A 21,813-nucleotide genomic window follows, 5' to 3' on the forward strand; every position below is an offset into this window, starting at 1 on the left:
AGACTCCAAAAGAACATTTGTTTGTTTGTTTTATTTGTTAGATATGTATGCCATCTTTCTACCAAATGGTACTCAGTCTGATACTTAAAGTGTACCGAGGTTTACAAGGGTCAAGACCAGAGCTTCCAAACTGTCGAGGCAAAAACATAATGTTCGTAAATAAGGAAGCACTTTATGCAGGAAAAACTAATTCAGGCATAGAAAAAACACATATTGTGTATTCTCACTAATACCCTAGCTTAGATAGTGAATCCTAAAAAGACAAGGCAAAAATAGTTAGAGTTAAGAAGTACTAATTTTATTTAACACAGAGCCTGTAGACAGCAAAGATCATTATCTGTGGCCACTAAAACAAAGTCTCTCAATAAATTCCAGAAGGAATTTTCATTAATAGAGGTGCCTGGGAAAGGTGGTAAAGAAGTAAGAAGGTTAAATATTTTTGTCACAATTAGTTCAGCCCTCAGAAACATTTCCATATCTTTTGCTAGGGTGACAAACAACAGATTTATTATTATTATTATATCCCACCCTTCCTCCCAGTAGGAGCCTAGCGCAGCAAACAAAAACACTAAAAAAAACCCCTCTAAAATCATAAAAATAGACTTTAAAATATTTTAAAACAAAACATCTTTTTTAAAAAAGCTTTAAAACATCTTAAAAAGCAATTATAAGTTGTATAAATGTGCATCTAGGCTGGCTTTAAGATGTTATCTTCTCTCTCATATTCCTTTTACATCTTATTTCCCCCTCTTTCAGAGGTAATTGTTGAGTCAGCGTTGCACAAGTGTGTCCTGAAGCCTTTGAAAGAGGCCATCGATACCTACTTAAGGGAAATCCACAGCAAAGATGGATCCTTCAAGCTCCTGAAAGAAAACCAGCAAGTCATACAAAATACAACTACCACTGACCTGGGAGTCACCACTAGCGTGCCTGAATCTGCATTGCTGGAGAAAATCCTGCACAAATTTACAAGCATGCACAAGGCCTATTCTCCAGAAAAAAAGATTAGCATCCTTCTGAAGTCCTGCAAACTCATCTATGACTCCATGACTCAGGGAAATCCAGGTAGTGTAGAACAATCCTAAAACCTCCTGTTCTTGCTTTTTTAAAAAAAACTGTTGTCTGGGTTACAGAAAAAACCCAACTAGTTATAAAATGACTATGACAGCTAGTTCTGAACTGTATTATCATTATGCTAAGTATGTTGCAGCCAGTCTCAAGCCACTGCTGAAGCTTCTGGTGGTGTTTAATGGAGACCAAAGCACAAAAGAGATATTTGGACAGGCATGGGAAATAGTTTAATTAAACACAACAGAAGTATTTGCAGGAATTAGGATGATGGTAGCAGCTCCTGTTGAAGCAAGCAATAAAAGACTTCTAAAATATTGCCTGTAGGGAAAGCATTTTGTCAAAACATGTTGGGATTCCTGGTGTGTTGAATGAAGCTAGCCTTCCCCAGCCTAGTGCCTTCCAGATGTTTTGGACTGCAACTCCCATCAGCTCCAATCAGCATGGTCAAAGATCAGTGATGATGGGAGTCAAAACATTAGGAGGGCATCAGGATGGGGAAGGCTGAATTAAGAAATTTCCTGCAGTGCTGCTCTCTTCTTTGTGACTGTTATTGGAGACTCTCTGTTAGAAGCAGGGATGAATTCAGCTGAATTCAGGTTTAGCACCAGATTTTCAATGGTCTGCATATTCTCCATCTTTGCAGAATGATCCTGTTTGCTCCGAACTTCAGTGGCTTTCCTCTGACACTGGATTCCCCCCCTCAAACATTCCTTTGAATATATTGTTCTTTTATTGATTTTACTCACAGCACAGCAGTACAACTCTCTCTGCCACCCCCTCTTCACTTGAATAATTGAAGCTCCAAGCGGGGAGGAAGCAAGCCAAGCCTATAATAGCAGAGAAGGAGGATGTGAAGTCACTTTCCTTTCAAAATATTGATAATTTCTTTCAAACTATCAATAATTCCTTTCAAAATATTGATATTAATATTGATATTTTTGGGGAGGAAAAAAATTGGACTGGTAAAAGCAATGGATAGCAGACAAAGAGTGAACTTGAATCAATACTATAAGACTGATGGAATGCTTTCAAAGCGGCACTAGCCAATGGAACCCATCTCTAGTTGAAGAGAGACTTTTTGATCTTTGTTTTGAAGTCTTTTAAAAATCCCAAAATATGATGATCTACAGCAGGGGTAGGGCAGAGGCAAGCTTCCTGTTTGCACAAGACTATAATAATACTGGTAGAATATTGAAATGCAATAATACTGGGGAAGAATGGTACAGTAATATACCACAGAAAATCCAGCTGCAAAATTAACGAGACAGGGAGGCATCCTTCTATGATTGCCTTTCTGTAAATATTCAAGCAGAGACATGGGAATCCAGAAGATTATGGTGGTGAAGTGATGATGACACCAACATTTATATCCCATCTTTCCTCCAAGGAACTCAATGTGCACCACATGGTTCTCCCTCTCCCCATTTTATCCTCACAACAATCCTATGAGGTAGGTTAGACTGAGATATGGTAATTGGCCAAGGTCACTCAGTGCAGTTCATAGCTGAATGGGGATTTGAGCTCCACTTGTAGACCCTTTGTCGGTCCTTTTTCCTTTTGAATCAGAGCTCTAAATCAAACAATAAGGAGGCTGTACACTACAATCCTATCTATGTTTACCCAGAAATTGGGATGGAAAGATCTGTCCATTTCTGTTCTCTCAATTTTTAATTTTTCCAATCTTGAATTCAGCTCTCCACATTTCTGCAGCAATTTGCATTTTTTTTTAAAAAAAATCCTCATAAAAAATCTTCACCATTTTAGTGCAAATTTCTTCTAATAAATTTCTCTTTTGCCGCCCTGGGCTCCTACTGGGAGGAAGGGCGGGATATAAACAAACAAACACATTTTTGTGTACAGCTTTGACTAATGTACACATTTTGGCAATCGATTTCTCCTAATTCTCTATGTTATCTTCACTAATATATTCATTTTTATGCACACTTTCCCTTAATATATGCATTTTTGTAAACATTGTTTGGCTGGAGAACAGATTCGGCATCCCTACTCGGAAGTAATTCTCACTGTATTCAATGAAGCTTTCTCCCAAGGTGCAGAGCAATCCTAACTATAGGAAGCCAGCATAATATAGGCTGGCATAAGTTGCCCTATTCCAAACTCTGTTCAGGAGCCTCTGATGAGTGTGGGCCCTGGTTTTGTGGGGGCTATTACCCTCTTGTCCTGATTGTGGGCTTCCTATAAACATCTGGTTGATAAATGTCAGAAACAGGATGCTGGACTAGCTAGGTCTCTGGTCTGTTGCAGCAGGGCTCTTATGTTTCCTACATGTCTACTCAGAAGTAAGCCGTACTGAGTTCAATTATACTTACTCCTAGGTAAATATATGTATAGGAGCCTGAGTTTCTGTAAGGCTCTTCCTTGATAGGGCAATGTCTGAATGTCTGTAAAGTATTTTGAGATCCATGCATAGGGCTGGGCTCTCCTTCACTAATGATGGATTGCTTGTCTCGCTATGCCACCAAACCAAGGGAGAAGCAGATCCACTCATGTAAGAGGGCAGACCCTTAATTCTTTTATGGAGGGCTGGACAGGATTCCAATTCCTTTTAACTCTGCATTCAATTATTAAATACCAATTTTATTCAAGTGCTGGAGCCTGACCAGTGGCTGGTGCTGCAGACAGTTTACCTAGACTGTAATGGCATGGGGGCTTGTAGCACTGGAGAGGGCTTATTTTAAACCTCTTATAGATATTTATGAAACAAATGTTTCATGTTATTTAAAAAAAATCAAAAATGGAGACAAGATGGATTTGGAATAGGGCAATTCCACCTTGAACAAGTGAGAGCATTTCCGATGTCATTGAAGCAGCCAGTGAAGGACTTGTGTCTGTTAATGAATTCTTTGGCCGGAGACAGCAGACAAATGTACATGTTACAATCAAGACGTTACATAATTTCTTTCTTTCTTTCTTTCTTTCTTTCTTTCTTTCTTTCTTTCTTTCTTTCTTTCTTTCTTTCTTTCTTTCTTTCTTTCTTTCTTTCTTTCTTTCTTTCTTTCTGCAATAACCTTTGTAAAAACAGAATACTGAAGTATTACATGCATTCCAAGCATAAAATATTTATTACATACATTTGGTATATTTTTCAAAAGAAGTGGAATAATGGAATCATACAGCTGAAAAGAACATTGGAGGTTATCTAATCCAACCCACTGCTCAATTCTGGATATACAGTGCAGGCTGCAACTACAGCATCTCTAACAGTTGTTCAGCTTCTGTTTTAAATGCCTCCATCCAAGGAGAATCCTACTTCTCCCAAGTAGGGATGCAAGAAGGCATCGTTTCTGTTCCACCCTGTATTTGTCACATGCAGGACTGTCTCCATTCCGCTGCAGTTCATCTTCCACCGTTCATCCACTATTCATCTTGCTGTCAGCTGTGGCAACTTACATAATTTACATAAATAATTATGTAAATTACATGTTTTTCAGGCCATTCATTTCAATGCAAAAGAAATGCAACACAAATGGGGAAAACCCAAAATCAATTGCGCTATCATTTGCAGAATGAAAGCAACAACAGAGCATACCAATCGTATTTGATGGATTGATTTCAGTTTTAGACATGGGAAAAATAAGCAAACTGCGGCTTCCAATTCCATTTTTGTTGGAATTCTCCAACATTCCTACTCCCAAGACAGTCTGTTCCGCTGTTGAAGAGTTTTAGGAAGTTTCTCCTAAATGCTTAGCTGAAATCTGCTTAGCTACAACTTTAGTATGCTGGTTCTAGTTGTGCCTTCAGGGGACAAGTCTGTTCTGATTATGCTAGGCACAGAATTTGTAAAGCATTTTACTAAAATGAGCTCATGATTAATCCCTCAGTACTAAATATCTGCACAAGAAATAAGTACAAACATACAAAGTACTTTTTCCTGAACCTCCCAAAGATGGGGATGACCTTAGAAGTTCTCAAGGGGATCTGGGCTCACATTCCAGAAGCTCAACTCACATTTTGGACCATTGTAGATTTCAGACCACTTAGCCAGTGTGCTTCTTTATGCTTCACTGCTTCACTGCAATTGATGCAGTTCTAATGAAAAGAATGGATAAAACCTTGCTTTCGGAGCTTAGTCATTTCCCCCCTCTTTTCTGTTCCATTTCCATAGCAGAAGAGGAGACTTCTTTTAATGCAGTTTTCATATGCAAGCTTTAAATTGCCTCTGAATCTCTCTTCCACTATTTATGTTAATGTCTACTCAATGTTCATGTTCATGTGGAAGAGAAAGTGAAAGAGTGGTAGTTATAATGTAAATGGGATTCTAGCCAACTCTGATTTTACACACAGATACCCAAACACTGCCACCCCTCCAATTGAACTCATGTATAAAAATGTAGAGTACAGGGTGCTAAGAAAGGTATAGATCATGATGAGAGGCAAAAACTTTCAGTCGTTGAGATCAGGTGCTGCTCATGTTTATTGTCACTGATATTGAGTATGCAGTGCATTGTGGGACAGAAGAATGATAGGTCTGGTTTTTAAGGCTTTTGTCATAGGGAGGACAAGCAGCTGCAGAAAAGGGAGAGGTTTCAGAGAGGCAAGTGCTATGTACACCTTTTAGGAACCGAGGGAACTGCCTTATAGTGAGTTAGGCCACTGGTCCAATATTTACACTGGGGAAAGGGGAAGCTCAGTTCTTACTTTGGGCAAGGGCCATAGCTCAGTGGTAGAGCATCTGCCTCGCATGGAGAAGGTACCAGGTTCAAGCCGCAGCATCTCCAGGAAGGGCTGGGAGAAAACCTTGCCCGAAACCCTGGAGAGAGAGCCACCATCAGTCTCGGTAGACCACTGTTCTTCATCCTTGGGTCCCTATATGTTGTTGGACTACAACTCCCATCCCATCATCCTCAGTTAGATCTGTTAGATCGTGTCTCCCTCTATGAGCCGATACGGACTCTAAGATCATCTGGTGAGACTTTACTCACTATTCCATCTTTTCCGCAAGTTCTTCTTGCGAAAACACAGAATAGGGCCTTTTCGATGGCTGCCCCCAGATTGTGGAACTCCCTCCCCAGTGAGGTTCGATTGGCCCCTTCGCTTTTGTCCTTTCGTGCCCAGGTGAAGACTGTTTTATTTAGATGAGCCTTTAACTGAAACTGACAAATATTTTTAATCAAATCATTCTAAACGTTTTTATTTGTATGGTTATTGTTTTAAGTGTTTATGGTTCTTAATTGTAAGCCGCCCTGAGTCCTTTGGGAGTAGGGCGGGGTATAAATATTATAAATAATAATAATAATAAATAATGGTCAAGGATGATGGGAGTTGTAGTCCATCATCATCTAGGGACCCAAGGTTGAAGAACAGTGGTGACTGTAGACAATGCTGAGCTAGTTATACCAAATCAGACCTGTTGGTCAAAGGCAAAGGCAGCTTCCTATGTTCCTGTGTACACTGTTTGGTAGCCGCTCTCCAGGGTTTCATACAGAAGCCTTTTCCCAGCTCTATCCGGAGATGCTGGAGATTGAACCTGGAACCTTATGCATGGAAAGCATGTTCTCTACCACTGAGTTCTCCTTACCCATCCACCCCACTCTGCGCCACTGTTAGTGGGAGTGCCCTGTCACCGATGCTTCTGATTGCTCAGCATTTCTGAACTTTAGATCCTTCTTGAACACATGAAGCTGCTTTATACTGAGTCCATCTAGCACAGCCTACTCTAACTGGCAGCAACTCTCCATGGTCCTCAGCAAAGGTCTTTCACATCACCTGCTGACCATTTAAATGGAGATGCTGCTGGGACTGATCATAGGACCTTTTCCACACTAAGTCTGCGTGTGCTCTGTCACTGAGCTATGGCCCTTCTCCTTGTACAGGAATGGGAGCACAGCATTTTCCATATGAAGCACAAATGGCTTTGGCCTAGGCTGCACGCATTGCACAGAATGAAGGGATAGAATGAGGAGACAACGGGGAGGGCAGCAATATTTCAGAGACTGCAGGCGAGGGAGTGTCACAATTGTAATGTTGCCCTACCTTTAAAGTACCCTGTCAACACAGCATAGCAGGCAAAGGGCAGGAATATTACCTTGGTAAGGCTAGTTTTCTATTTGCAGGGAGTTTTTTTTTTAATGGATTTCAGAACTGGGATCTCCCAACTGCACACTGAAGTAGGGATGTTGGAGAATTCCAGTGGAAATGGGAGCAGAAATTGTTGATGTTTACTTATTTGGCCCATGTCCAGAATGGAAATCCATCCAGTGAATATGACTGGTATGCAAACAACACATAATTTTATTTATTTATTTATTTATTTGATTTATATCCTGCCCTTTCTCCCAGTAGGAGCCCAGGGCGGCAAACAAAAGCACTAAAATCATTTTAAAACATCATAAAAACAGACTTTGAACTATATTAAAGCACAACAACCATTACACACATATTAAAACAAAACATCTTTAAAAACATTTTTAAAAGGCTTTAAAAACATTAAAAAAGAAGGTTTAAAAATATATTAAAAAGCAGTTCCAACACAGATGAAGACTGGGATAGGTCTCAACTTAAAAGGCTTGTTGAAAGAGGAAGGTCTTCAATAGGCGCCAAAAAGATAACAGAGATGGTGCCTATCCAATATTTGGATATTTGGAGGGAATTCCAAAGGGTTGGTGCCACTACACTAAAGGTCCGTTTCCTATGTTGTGCAGAACAGACCTTCTGATAAGATGGTATCTGCAGGAGCCCCTCACGTGCAGTGATCGACTGGGTATATAAGGGATAAGACAGTCTTTCAGGTATCCTGGTTCCAAGCTGTATAGGGCTTTGTACCAAAACTAGAACCTTGAACTTGGCCTGGTAGCTAATAGGTAGCCAGTGCAATTCTTTCAGCAGAGGAGTATCATGTTGGCAATAACCTGCTCCAATGAGCAGTCTCGCCACCACATTTTGCACCAGCTGCAGCTTCAGACCAACCTCAAGGGTAGCCCCACATAGAGCTCATTACAGTAATCCAGCCTGGAGGTTACCAGTGCATGAACAACAGTGGTCAGGCTATCCCTGTCCAGAAACAGCTGCAGCTGTCTTACCATCTGAAGCTAGTGAAAGGCACTCCTAACCACAGAGGTCACCTGGGCCTGTAGTGACAAAGATGGATCTAGGTGCACCCACAGACTACGGACCTGCTCTTTCAGAGGGAGTACGACCCTATCCAAAGCAGGCAACTGACCAATTATCCAAACTCAGGAACCACCAACCCACAGCTCCTTCGTCTTGCTAGGATTCAGACTCAGATTATTGACCCTCAACCAGCCCACCACTGAGTCCAGGCACCAGTCCAGGGCTTCCATGGTCTCTCCTGATTCAGATGTTACAGAGAAATAGAGCTGGGCATCATCAGCGTACTGCTGACACCTTGTCCCAAATCTCCCAAGGGCTTCATATAGATGTTAAACAGCATGGGGGACAAGATGGAATCTAGCGGCAGGGTTCTCTGCAACAAACTCTGGAGATAGGATTGGAACCACTGTAAAACAGTGCCTCCAATACCCATCTCACCAACTTGGCCCAAAAGGATACTATGGTATCAATGGTATCAAAAGTCACTGAGAGATCAAGCAAGAATAACAGGGTTGCACTCCCTCTGTCTTCCTTCTGATAAAGGTCATCCATCAAGGCGACCAAGGCTGATTCAGTCCCATAACCAGGCTTGAACCCAGACTGGAATGGAGTATTTTAGGCTGCATTAACAGAAATATAGTTTCCAAATTGCGTGAAGTATTAGTTCCCCTCTATTCAGCACTGGTTAGGCCTCATCTTGAGTACTGCATCCAGTTCTGGTCTCCGCACTTCAAGAAGGATGCAGACAAACTGGAACAGGTTCAGAGGAGGGCAACAAGGATGATCAGGGGACTGGAAACAAAGCCCTATGAAGAAAGACTGAAAGAACTGGGCATGTTTAGCCTGGAGAAGAGAAGACTGAGGGGAGATATGATAGCATTCTTCAAGTACATGAAAGGTTGCCACACAGAGGAGGGCCAGGATCACTTCTCGGTCATCCCAGAGTGCAGGACACGGAATAATGGGCTCAAGTTGCAGGAAGCCAGATTTTGACTGAACATCAGGAAAAACTTCCTAACTGTTAGAGCCATACAACATTTGATCCAATTACCTAGAGAGGTAGTGGGCTCTCCAACACTGGAGGCATTCAAGAGGCAGCTGGGCAGCCATCTGTAGGGAATGCTTTGATTTGGATTCCTGCATTGAGCAGGGGGTTGGAATTGATGGCCTTATAGGCCCCTTCCAACTCTACTATTCTATGATTTTAAGATATGTTTCATCCAAGAGTGCTTGCAAGTGCTGTGCCACAACCTCTCAATCACCTTCCCTAAATAGGGGGTGTTTGCAACCGGGCGGTAGTTGTCACAAACCAATGAGTCCAGCGTGGGCTTTTTCAGGAGCGGTCAGATCACCATCTCTTTCAGGGTGGCCAGAACCACTCCCTCCCACAATGATGCTTTGACCACACCCTGATTCCACTCTGTCAACTCCCCTCAGCAAGCTTTAATAATCCAAGAAATTGGCATATTTAATAAGCAAGGGTCGAGAGGACACGTTGCTGGCCACATTGTTGCAAGACCCTTGTCCACGTCATCAGGCTGCATCAACTGAAACCATTCCCAAGAAGTTGCGGCAGACGTTGCACTGGACACCTCACTGGGGACTACAGTAGATGTGGATGAGGCATCAAGATTTCTATGGAGGCAATGGGTCAAGATAATCTGTTTCATCCAAGAGTACTTGCAATTGCTGCGCCTCAACCCTCTCAATCACCTTCCCTCAGAAGGGGGTATTTGTGACCGGGTGGTAATTTTCGCAGACCAATAGGTCTAGGGTGATCCAGTGGACATAGTGTACTTAGACTTTCAAAAAGCGTTTGACAAGGTACCTCACCAAAGGCTTCTGAGGAAGCTTAGCAGTCATGGAATAAGAGGAGAGGTCCTCTTGTGGATAAGAAATTGGTTAAGAAGCAGAAAGCAGAGAGTAGGAATAAACGGACAGTTCTCCCAATGGAGGGCTGTAGAAAGTGGAGTCCCTCAAGGATCGGTATTGGGACCTGTACTTTTCAACTTGTTCATTAATGACCTAGAACTAGGAGTGGGCAGTGAAGTGGCCAAGTTTGCTGATGACACTAAATTGTTCAGGGTTGTTAAAACAAAAAGGGATTGCGAAGAGCTCCAAAAAGACCTCTCCAAACTGAGTGAATGGGCAGAAAAATGGCAAATGCAATTCAATATAAACAAGTGTAAAATTATGCATATTGGAGCAAAAAATCTTAATTTCACATATACGCTCATGGGGTCTGAACTGGCGGTGACCGACCAGGAGAGAGACCTCGGGGTTGTAGTGGACAGCACGATGAAAATGTCGACCCAGTGTGCGGCAGCTGTGAAAAAGGCAAATTCCATGCTAGCGATAATTAGGAAAGGTATTGAAAATAAAACAGCCGATATCATAATGCCGTTGTATAAATCTATGGTGCGGCCGCATTTGGAATACTGTGTACAGTTCTGGTCGCCTCATCTCAAAAAGGATATTCTAGAGTTGGAAAAGGTTCAGAAGAGGGTAACCAGAATGATCAAGGGGATGGAGCGACTCCCTTTCGAGGAAAGGTTGCAGCATTTGGGGCTTTTTAGTTTAGAGAAAAGGCGGGTCAGAGGAGACATGATAGAAGTGTATAAAATTATGCATGGCATTGAGAAAGTGGATAGAGAAAAGTTCTTCTCCCTCTCTCATAATACTAGAACTCGTGGACATTCAAAGAAGCTGAATGTTGGAAGTTTCAGGACAGACAAAAGGAAGTACTTCTTTACTCAGCGCATAGTTAAACTATGGCATTTGCTCCCACAAGATGCAGTAATGGCCACCAGCTTGGATGGCTTTAAAAGAAGATTAGACAAATTCATGGAGGACAGGGCTATCAATGGCTACTAGCTGAGATGGCTGTGCTGTGCCACCCTAGTCAGAGGCAGCATGCTTCTGAAAACCAGTTGCCGGAAGCCTCAGGAGGGGAGAGTGTTGTTGCACTCGGGTCCTGCTTGCGGGCTTCCCCCAGGCACCTGGTTGGCCACTGTGAGAACAGGATGCTGGACTAGATGGGCCACTGGCCTGATCCAGCAGGCTCTTCTTATGTTCTTAGGGTGGGCTTTTTCAGGAGTGGTCGAATCACTACCTCTTTCAGGGCGGCTGGAACCACTCCCTCCTGCAATGATGCTTTGACCACACCCTGGATCCACTCGGTCAAACCCCCTCAGTAAGCTTTAATAAGCCAAGAAAGGCAAGGGTCGAGAGGACACATTGCTGGCTGCATCATTGCAAGCACCTTCTCTACATCATCAGGCCACTTCAGCTGAAATTGTTCCCAAGAAGTTGCAGCAGACGTTGCACTGGACACCTCATTGGGGACTACAGTAGGTGTGGGTGGAGCATCAAGACTGCTACGGAGGCGAGCAACTTTACCCTCAAAGTGCCTTGCAAATAATTCATAATGGGCCTCTGAAGGGTCTAAAACTCAATTTCCTAGAGTTGATGTCAACAGACCCCTGACAATATGGAAAAGCTCCACTGGATGACTACTTGAGGATGCGATGAAGGCACAGATGTGGGCCTTCTTTGCCGTCCTCACTGCTGCACATGTTTATGATGTTATACTCACGCCCGATCAGTCTCACAGCACGTCTTTCACTGCTTGCACTCTAGCCATTGTCAAGCCTGTTCCATTGCCCTTAGCTCACTGGTGTACCGAGGTGCAAACTGGGCTCCACTGTGCCGGAGAGGGCGCTCGGGTGTAACCATGTGAAGAGCCCAATGCGCCTCGCTGTTCCACAGCGTGACAAGGGCTTCAACAGGGTCATCTGCTCTATCTACTGGGAACTCCCCCAGGGCATTGAGGAATCCAGTGGATTCAATTAGTCTCCAGGGGCGGACCATCTTAATCTGTCCATCACTCCTGCAGCCATAAGTCTAAACTTAACCAGGAAGTGGTCTGACCATGACAATGGTCCCTATCTATCCTCCCTATCTCCAGACAGCCCCTTCTTCCAACTGGAGCAAAAACCAAGTCAAGGGTGTGCCTACACTATGTGTCAGGCTGGTGACAACTTGAGACAGCCACATGGTCTTCATGGAGGCCATGAAGTCCTGAGCTGGAACACTAGAGGCAGCCCCAGCATGGACATTGAGATCACCCAGGACTATTGTTCCGGGCTCCTCCAATACCACAGTCAAGACAGCCTCCACCAGCTCAGTCAGAGAAGCTGCTGGGCAGCAGGGTGGATGGTACACCAGCAGCAACCCTAGTTTCCTGTCTCCTTGGCCCGATACCAGGTGCAAGCCCTCATAGCCAGCTCCAAGACAGAGTGGTTTCCTGGTGACCAAGAGGGAAGTTCTGTAGACCACAAAATTGATGAATCTCCCTCTCCAATTTATATTGCATTCCCTTTGCACTGAAGTGAATGGTGTAAAATAACTTAATTTATTATGTAAAATTCTGCCTTAGCAGAGACAGAGAGACTAACAATGTAGTTTTTGTCAAAAGCTGAAATGCAGCAGAATGGAAACAGTGTTGCATGTGATGAACACAGGGTGGAACTGAAATCAATGCCTTCTTACATCCGTAGTCTGAAGTGGTGCAGTCCATTTTGCCAACTTACTCCTCCATCATGTGTAGACCATCTTTTATCTTTAAGTTCATTCATCACATGACATCACAGGTATGTTTCAGTTCTAATCTTTAAGCCAGGCAAATGGGCACATGAAAGTTCTCGTGTTCAAGAGATAGTTACATAGTTGGAGACAGTTACATTGAAACCACATTGTGGCTTGCCTTGTTTTGTTTTTTTGAATGGTTACATTTTGAAATTCATTAATCCATATGTACCCTTTGATTTCTGTGGACATTTTGAGTTCTTGGAAGGGATTGATTAATTCCTACATTCTCATAGCAAGTCACATATTACAGCTGTTATCGCTTCCCAGCCTTGTGCTTCATGTAGGGAAGGCACAAGAAAGACTCCACAAAATTTGCACAAAATTTGTTTGAGGAAAAGTTGCCAGTCCTTATTACCAGCTCACCAAAGGAACATGCTTAAGCAACGACCGCTATAATGTCAACCAGTGGTCAGAGTTCTTGGGGGCAAAACCATAAAGACTTCTAAATAACATGAGGATGAGCATGCAAAAGCATTGTAACGGAAAAGGGTTAGGCCTTCACTGATCTATACACATGAAGCAGAATGAGATGGTAGAATTCTGAGATGGCAGAGAGTGAATGGTGCCATTTCAGACTGCAGGTAGGTTGTGCCACTTTTGAATGCTGCTCCATGTCCCCTCTCCCCTGTCCTAAAAAAATAACTGCCAGCAAAAATAAAAAATAAAAAACTAATTGCGCGTGATGAATGGTTCTGTTCTGGCCCACTTAGGAGTGTAGTCGTCCAGAGTCTCAGGGGGGATTAGACCCCTTGCATTTTGGGGGAGCCACATCTCAGAAGGTTCCCTATGTTTCCAGCATCCAATGAGCCAACTGGCATGAAAAGGGAGCATGTGAGCCACATGACTAATCTATTTACATTATTCTCAGTTATAATATATTCAAATTAATATACTGAATTAATGTTCAGTTTGTTGAAGACACCCAAGCATTTTAGTTGCTAAAAACTGGAAGACTCTCCCTATTCAAAGTTTAAAGATTAAAATTAGCATTAGTCATAGCTGTTTAACTATCATGGCTTTCCTCTTAGACATTCTTAGCCCACCCCCCAAAAAAATATTATAGTTCCTAGGTTTCCCTAAGCAAGGAAAATGACTGTTAGACCAGTTTTAATCTGTGGTGATTATATGTTTAGAGAATCAGTAGAGATGTACTGTGTTTGGGAAGGAGAAATAAGTTCATTTGACTTCTAGGATAAATATGGATGATTCACTCTGATCAATTTACACATTAACACTAAAGTAAAGCTTGGCTATCTCTTCCTTTACATGTTTTCTGGCTCTCCTTGTGTGGAGGCTACATTATCAAGCTAATGTAACTGAGCTTATGAGCAAGTAGTATCTACAGCATTTTGATTTAATATCTGCATGGTCACATTTGTGCCGTATATTTACGTCACTTTAACAGTCATGGCTTCCCACCCCCCCAAAAAAAAAGAATCTTGTGAACTGAAGTTTGTTAGGGGTTCTGGGAATTATAGTTCTGTGAGGGGTAAACTACAGTTCCCAGCATTATTTGGGAGATGCCATGACTGTTAAAGTGGCATAGCTATGCATTAAATGTATGGTGTGAATGTGACTTTAATGGAAGCAATTCACAGGTGATCACTAAAACAACCCAAACATTTTAAAACCAGAAGTTTAAAACACGGCAGTCCAGCAGCAAACAGATCAACGCAAGCGACCAAGCACAAAATGTCCAAAAAGCCTGGCTGAATAACGGCCACCCTAAGTCAGGTCTGAAGAAATATGTTGGTTGTTAATAAATGCTGACCCTACACTTAAATGGATGGCTGTTTCTGGTTGCCTGGTTCTCCATCTATCCACACCTACCTGAGATTTCCTCTATACCATAGAACACTGTTAATACTGTACAAAGGAAGCATTTTGCCAAACACTCATTGAACAATGCAGCCTTTTTTAAATGCTTGGCAATCTGGCTACATATTTTTGCACAGCAGGAAACATGACTCTCATAATGTACAGAGCCCAGCTCTTAAAAACGTAAGATACCATTTATACAGGGAGTCTTAACACTTGCAAGCTCTGCCACTTTGTTTTAACTGAACTGGCATTCTTTTTCTGCATAAATTTTCCGGTTTGTTTAAAGTTTATCTTTTTGAGGGAGGAAGAGAAGAATATTTATTTAAGGCTCCAGCTGAGGAGAATTTTCATCCTCAAACAAAACCTCTATTGACTTTGCCTGACATATAAGGAAATCTGTTTCGTAAGAAATGCTTTTAACAAGTCAGTGGCTACAATCCAATGTACAGCCAAGTATGCTTAAGCCTATTGATTTCAATGGACCAAAGTTCACTTAAATACGTGGTGGAATGTGGCCAGGGGGAACATTTAGGAAATGAAAACCTATCTTCTACCATGGGACCAAATTCACCATTGCTATAATTTTAGAGGAGCTTCATCATTTGGTCCTTTAGAGACGAATGCCTGTAATATATACATCTATGCCAAAATATGATTGGGTGACACATGGGAAAGAACACCACAGAGACAAATTGAGGGCTGTTTTGATGATAATTTTCTTGACAGGTATTTTCAAAATGTTTATAAGGAAAACACACATTTTTGGAATGTGCAAATGTGTGAATGAACAACGGACACATACACATAGAACTTGCTATAGTATATCTGTCGTTCATATGTCTCAGATTTGCATCTGACCATCCACACATTACAAAAGGTGGATTCTGACTACCAGTTTCTCCCTTCTTGAATTGGCTTTCACAACTGCTAGAAGGTCATTCAAGAGTTCCACTGTGTGACAGAGTCTCCAGACCGTGCTTATCTAGCAAGCATTGACTGTAGAAATCCACTGCGCATTAGTCCTCTTTTTATTTACTGTTACATTTATATCCCACCTTTCCTCCAAGGAGCTCAAGTTGGCATACAGGGTTCTCCTCCCTCTCCATTTCATCCTCACAATGACCCTGTGAGGTAGGTTAGGCTGAGGGACTGTGACCGGCCCAAAGTCTTCAAGTGAACTTCATGGCAGAGTGGGGATTTGAACCCTGGTCTCCCAGGTCCTTGTCCAACACTCTAACCACTGCACCACATTGGCTCTTTGGATAACCGAGCCGGATGAGAGAAAAATAGCTAGTGTGGAAAGGAACTTTGAGTATGTTTTTTTTCAAGAAGCAACTTTGGGGGGGACATTTCCAGGGCTGGCCCCACCATGAGGTACAGTGAGGCCACTGCCTCAGCTGTAAATGCTGGGGACTGTAGGGAGCAGTCTCCTCTCCGAGGCCTTTTTTCTGAACCCCTTCAGCTCTTCCCCTCTGTTTATTTATTACTTTATTATTAGATTTCTATGTTGCCTTCTCTTCCCAGTAGGAGCCCAGGGCAGCAAGACAATGTTGAAAAACAATGCTATTTGGGTGCTCCTGCTGTTCTCAAGCAGTGTTGAAATAAGATTCAGCTATCTAACTTGTTAGCTTCTGTATCAGTAGTGTAGTGACAAATTCAGAAGTGCAGGGTCCCTTCATGCTAGTCATAGCCACCCCTCCTCCTTTTTTGCTGCTGGGTTGAGAATGAGATCCTTGTTAATGCCTTCTCCCACAGCAACAGACGTCCCTAGGAGCCAATAAGCACGAAAGAGGAGAGTGTTAACTACTGAAAAGAGTCTTCTCAGTGGCTGACTCATCTCCTTTCACTCTGATAGACTCCAATCAGCAGGAAAAGACAAGGAAGCATGTTAGAAGACTCTTTTCAGTGGCTAACACAATCCCCTTTCATGCTGATTGGCTCATAGGATGCTGGAGACATTGGGATCCTGCTTCCAAAAAGGTAAGGGTTCTAAGATCCCCTGAGACCCTGGACGACTACACCACTGTTCTGTATATGGAACCAAGAGGAAGCCACCTTGCCCTTCATTTCAGGCAGCAAAATGTCTTGAGCAGGCCCTGAATGAACCTCAGTTTGCTGCCAGAGTGGAAATTTTGCTTTCATGTTCCCATTGGTTGATATTCTGTCCAAATGAAGGTTCTACTACCAAGGAATCTAACTTGTGGCCCTCCAAACGTTGTTGGGCTACAATTCCCATCATCCCTGACCATGGCCATGTTGGCTGGGGCTGATGAAAGATAGGAATCCAACAACATCTAAAGAGTCACAGGTTAGCCACTCCTGTTCTACTAGATGTAAGGTTCATATATATTGTTGATTTGAATATTAGCCTTAGCAGCATACACATAAATCCAACAAGACAGACATTATACTAGAAATAAACATTATAACAAATAAGGATCACATAAGCAACAGAGGGAAGACACCTTCAGCAAATTCCACATTGATAGGGGTGGTAGATAAAATTTTGCTTGGATGCCTCAAGTAACATTTCTACAATAGGCAAACTTGCAGTTAAAATGCATGAAACTGATGGCTGCCCAAGACCTAAGATCCAAAGTCCATGTGGCAATAAATCTATGGGCCACCATACCAAGCAAGATTGAGCTTATGGGTTGCCACACCAAAAAGGTTGGGAACCACTGGTCTAGCAGACATAACTGTGCGCAATTATGTCTTTTCATTCCTCAAGTTCAAAAGCTTTTCTCCGCATGGTGCCTGTCTACAATAGCCCCTTATTACAGCTATTGCATTCTCTGAGAATGCACAGCTGTAAAAGCACATAACATATAAGAACTTCTTTGTCTACTTCTACTTCTTCACACAGTGCAGCATCATTAATCTATGGAATTCATTCACCAAGTGTGCTTTAAAAGTGGATTAGACAAATTCATGGAGGAAGATGCTATCTACAGCTACCAGTCATGATGGCTATGTCCGTCTCCAGGTTCAGAGGCAGCCTGGTTCTCAGTACCAGCCACTGGGGAACAACAGCAAGAGAGGGCTATTTCCCTCATGTCCTTCATGTGGGCTTCCCACAGTGGCTGATGCCCATTAGGACAGATAGGGCGGAAGGCAGGGAAACCACCAGTAGGTGGAGCCAGAGCCAGTGACCGGTAGTTTTGTCCTCCGTCCTCCTGAGTTCATCAAGGTAACGAAGAGAAAGCTGACAGGCAGTGCCACCCCTTGGTCTGGTTGTTAAAAAATAAGACAGGCAGGTAGAGGCTGCTTGAGGGCAGAGCAACGATGTTGAGGCAACTTGCACAGGATGTGGTTGGCCACTGTGGGAAGTAGGATGCTGGACTAGACAGGCCTTCTTTGGTCTGATCCAGCTATGTTCCTCTCATGTTCTTAAATTCATTTCATAAGATAATTGTTCCATATACTGTTGCTGTTGTTGCTGTTATTATTACTGCTACTGCTACTACTATTACCAGGGCTGGCACCAGACATGACTGGGCCCTTGGGCACCAGTCTGTCCTGGGCCCACAGTGCCGTAGCCCAACATCCCTCATACAGGCAGCACAGGGCTAATAAGCTCGTTCTTGCACCCCACCTATCCCTCATGTGAATGACTTGCATGCATAGCACACATGCCTGCCATAAACCAAGATGGCAGCGGGGGCATCAGCCTCTTAGGGAAGTCTCCACCATCATCTTGGGTGATAGCAGACATGTGCAGACAGAGAGCACAGAATTCCCTAGGTGGAGCATTCTTATTGAAGCCCATGCTGTCTGTATTGGGGGGGTGCTTGGGAGCTCCCCCTCTGTGTTCCATGGCAAGGTCAGGTTGCAGGACCTGTCACTGCTGTGGATCACAGAATGGGAGCACCACCCTTCCACCTTAATGAGGGGCCCTTTAGGGGCCCCTCTGGGCTGCAGGGACCCTTGCTCAGGGCCCAACCTGGCCGCCCTCTGGCACCGGGCCTGACTATTATTATTACTATTATTTAAATTTATATCCTGCCCTTTCTCCCAGAAGGAGTCCATTTATTATTTATATAATAAATGAAGTGATTACTGGCAAATCCATTTGCACATTTGTTATTTTTATTCATTTTATTTATTACATTTACATCCCACCCTTCCTCCCAGTAGGAGCCCAGGGCAGCAAACAAAAACATTTACCTCACCATCAGTCCTATTTCTAATTGGTGTTTTGACTGCTACAAAACCCAGCAGCTGTACAACATCTCTGGTAAAGACTGATTCACACACTGATCTAGCATGTAGGTTGTACATGGTGGAGGTACATCTTTGGGCTGCTGTGTCTGCCTTTCTTCTGCTGCATGTCAGTTTTAACTGTTTAAACCAACCAGTTTAAACCTGCCTGTTTGTGTTACCTGACTAGGCCTCTCCTTGTTTCAGGGAAGCTTTATGGGGCAGATGACTTCCTCCCAGTGCTCATGTATGTACTGGCTCGCAGCAACCTGCCAGAGGTGCTTCTGAATGTGGAATATATGATGGAGCTCATGGACCCTGCACTACAGCTGGGTGAAGGTATGAAAGGCCTCCTTTGCATTGCTGTGGCAGAGGGAGCGGTAAGGTGGGAGTTCATGGAAGTTAAAGGGCACACTGCTGGCAGAAATGGGGGTGTGCAAGTTGCCTGGCAACCATTTTTGTAAACATGTATCATAACTTTACATCCCCTCCTAAAGCAAATCCAAATGTAAACTAGAGCTGGAAAAGCTTCAGAAAAGGGCAACCAAAATGATCAAGGGGGTGGAGTGACTTCCCTGTGAGGAAAGGCTGCAGCATCTGGGGCTTTTTAGCTTTTCAGAAAAGGTGAGTCAGAAGTATAGAAGTATATAAAATTATTCATGGCATGGAGAAAGTGGATAGAGAAAAGTTTTTCTCCCTTTCTCATAACACTAGAACTTGTGGACATCCAATAAAGCCGAATGTTGAAAGATTCAGGACAGACAAAAGAAAGTACTTCTTCACACAGCACATAATTAAACTATGGAATTCGCTTCCACAAGGGGCAGTGACAGCCACCACCTTGGATGGCTTTAATAGAGGATCAGGCAAATTCATGGAGGAAAACAAGACCAGGAGCAGACTGCGGTACAGATCATGAAGTGGAAATATCAAATATCAGAGTAAAGCTAAAGAAGAAAAACAAAGCAATCAAAATGCCAAAGTACAATCTAAATAACATCCCAGAAGAATTTAAAGAGCAAATAAGGAACAGAGTTGAGGCTTTAAACCTAGCTGACAGAGAACCAGAAGAACTATGGAGTGAAGTCAGAGACATTATCGGGGAAGAATACAAAAAGACAATACTTCTAGTTAAAAAGAGAGAAAGACCTCAATGGATGACTGAAGAAACTCTTCAGATGATTAAAGAGAAAAGGAAAGCAAAAGGAGAGAGAGAAACACGATCAAAACCCTAAATGCAATAATACAGAGAGTAGTACGTAGGAAGAAAGAGAACTACTACAATAATTATTGTACAAAAATAGAAGAGGATAATAAAAAGGGTAGAACAAGAGCCCCATTCCAAAAGATTAGAGATATCAAAGGGAAATTCAAACCAAGAGTAGGGATGCTGAATAATCAACAGGGGAGCACACCGACTGACTGAGATAAAATAAAAGGAAGATGGAAGCAATACACTCAAGAACTATATAAAGAGATGCAAGGACGAAAGATTCATTCACAGAGGTACAGTATGATGAAGAACCAGAAATTTTAGAATGTGAGGTGAAAGCTGCTCTTAAAATACTTGGAAGAAACAAATCACCAGGAATAGATAGCATACCAATAGAGTTGCTACAAGCTACTGAGACTGAATCTGTCCAAATTTTGATAAAAATGTGTCAACAAATATGGAAAACTAAACAATGGCCCACAGACTGGAAGCGTTCGATCTACTTCCCAATTCCAAAGAAAGGGGATCCCAGGGAATGCACTAATTATCAAACTATTGCCTTAATATCCCATGCTAGTAAAGTAAGGAGCCAGTGTAGTGTAGTAGTTAAGGTGTTGGGACTACAACCTGGGAGACCAGGGTTCGAATCCCCACATAGCCATGAAGCTCACTGGGTGACCTTTGGCCATTCACTGCCTCTCAGCCTCATGAAAACCCTATTCATAGGGTCGCCATACATCGGAATCAACTTGAAGGCAGTACATTTACATTTTAGTAAAGTAATGCTCAAGATTCTACAACAAAGGCTCTTACTATATATGGAGCAAGAAATGCCAGATGTCCAAGCTGGATTTAGAAAGGGAAGAGGCACCAGAGATCATATTGCAAACATACATTGGATAATGGAACGGACCAAGGAATTTCAGAAGAAAATCACCCTGTGTTTCATAGAGTATAGCAAATCCTTTAATTGTGTAGATCATGAAAAACTATGGAATGCTTTAAAAGAAATGGGGGTGCCACAGCATCTGATTGTCCTGATGCGCAACCTATACTTTGGACAATGGGATAATGTAAGGATAGAAAATGGAGAAACCGATTGGTTCCCCACCGGGAAGGATGTGAAACAGGGGTGTATTTTATTACGCTGTTTGTTTAATCTATACATAGAACATATCACATGGAAATCAGGTTTGGATCAAGATAAAGGAGGTGTGAAAATTGGAGGGAGAAATATCGATAATTTAAGGTATACAGACGATGCCATACTACTAGCAGAAACTAGTAATGATTTGAAACGAATGCTGTTGAAAGTTAAAGAGGAAAGTACAAAACCAGGACTACAGCTGAATGTCAAGTAGACTAAAGTAATAACAACAGAAAATTTACATAACTTTAAAGGACATTGAACTTGTCAAGGATTATCAATACCTTGGCACAATCATTAACCAAAATGGAGACAATAGTCAAGAAATCAGAAGAAGGCTAGGACTGGGGAGGGCAGCTATGAGAGAACTAGAAAAGGTTCTCAAATGCAAAGATGTATCACTAATCACCAAAGTCAGGATCTATTCCCGATCTCTATGTATGGAAGTGAAAGTTGGATAGTGAAAAAAGCGGATAAGAGAAAAATCAACTCATTTGAAATGTGGTGTTGGAGGAGAGTTTTGCGGATACCATGGACCACGAAAAAGACAAATAATTGAGTGTTAGAACAAATTAAACCAGAACTGTCACTAGAAGCTAAAATGAAGCTAACACACAGGCAAATTCATGGAGGAAAGGGC

General features: G+C 42.5%; 1 protein-coding gene across 4 annotated transcripts in view; it reads left to right on the forward strand.

Annotated features, from left to right (window-relative positions):
• Positions 1–21,813, forward strand: part of RIN3 (Ras and Rab interactor 3) — a 130,126-nt gene that overhangs the window by 94,083 nt on the left and 14,230 nt on the right. For all 4 annotated transcript variants that reach the window (XM_061611989.1, XM_061611991.1, XM_061611992.1 and 1 more), the window contains 2 exons: positions 757–1,065; positions 19,021–19,152. In XM_061611989.1, the coding sequence (XP_061467973.1) occupies positions 757–1,065; positions 19,021–19,152 (441 nt within the window). The remainder of the gene's footprint in view (positions 1–756; positions 1,066–19,020; positions 19,153–21,813) is intronic.

Source organism: Rhineura floridana, chromosome 2 (assembly GCF_030035675.1).
Source record: "Rhineura floridana isolate rRhiFlo1 chromosome 2, rRhiFlo1.hap2, whole genome shotgun sequence".
NCBI lineage: Eukaryota > Metazoa > Chordata > Lepidosauria > Squamata > Rhineuridae > Rhineura > Rhineura floridana.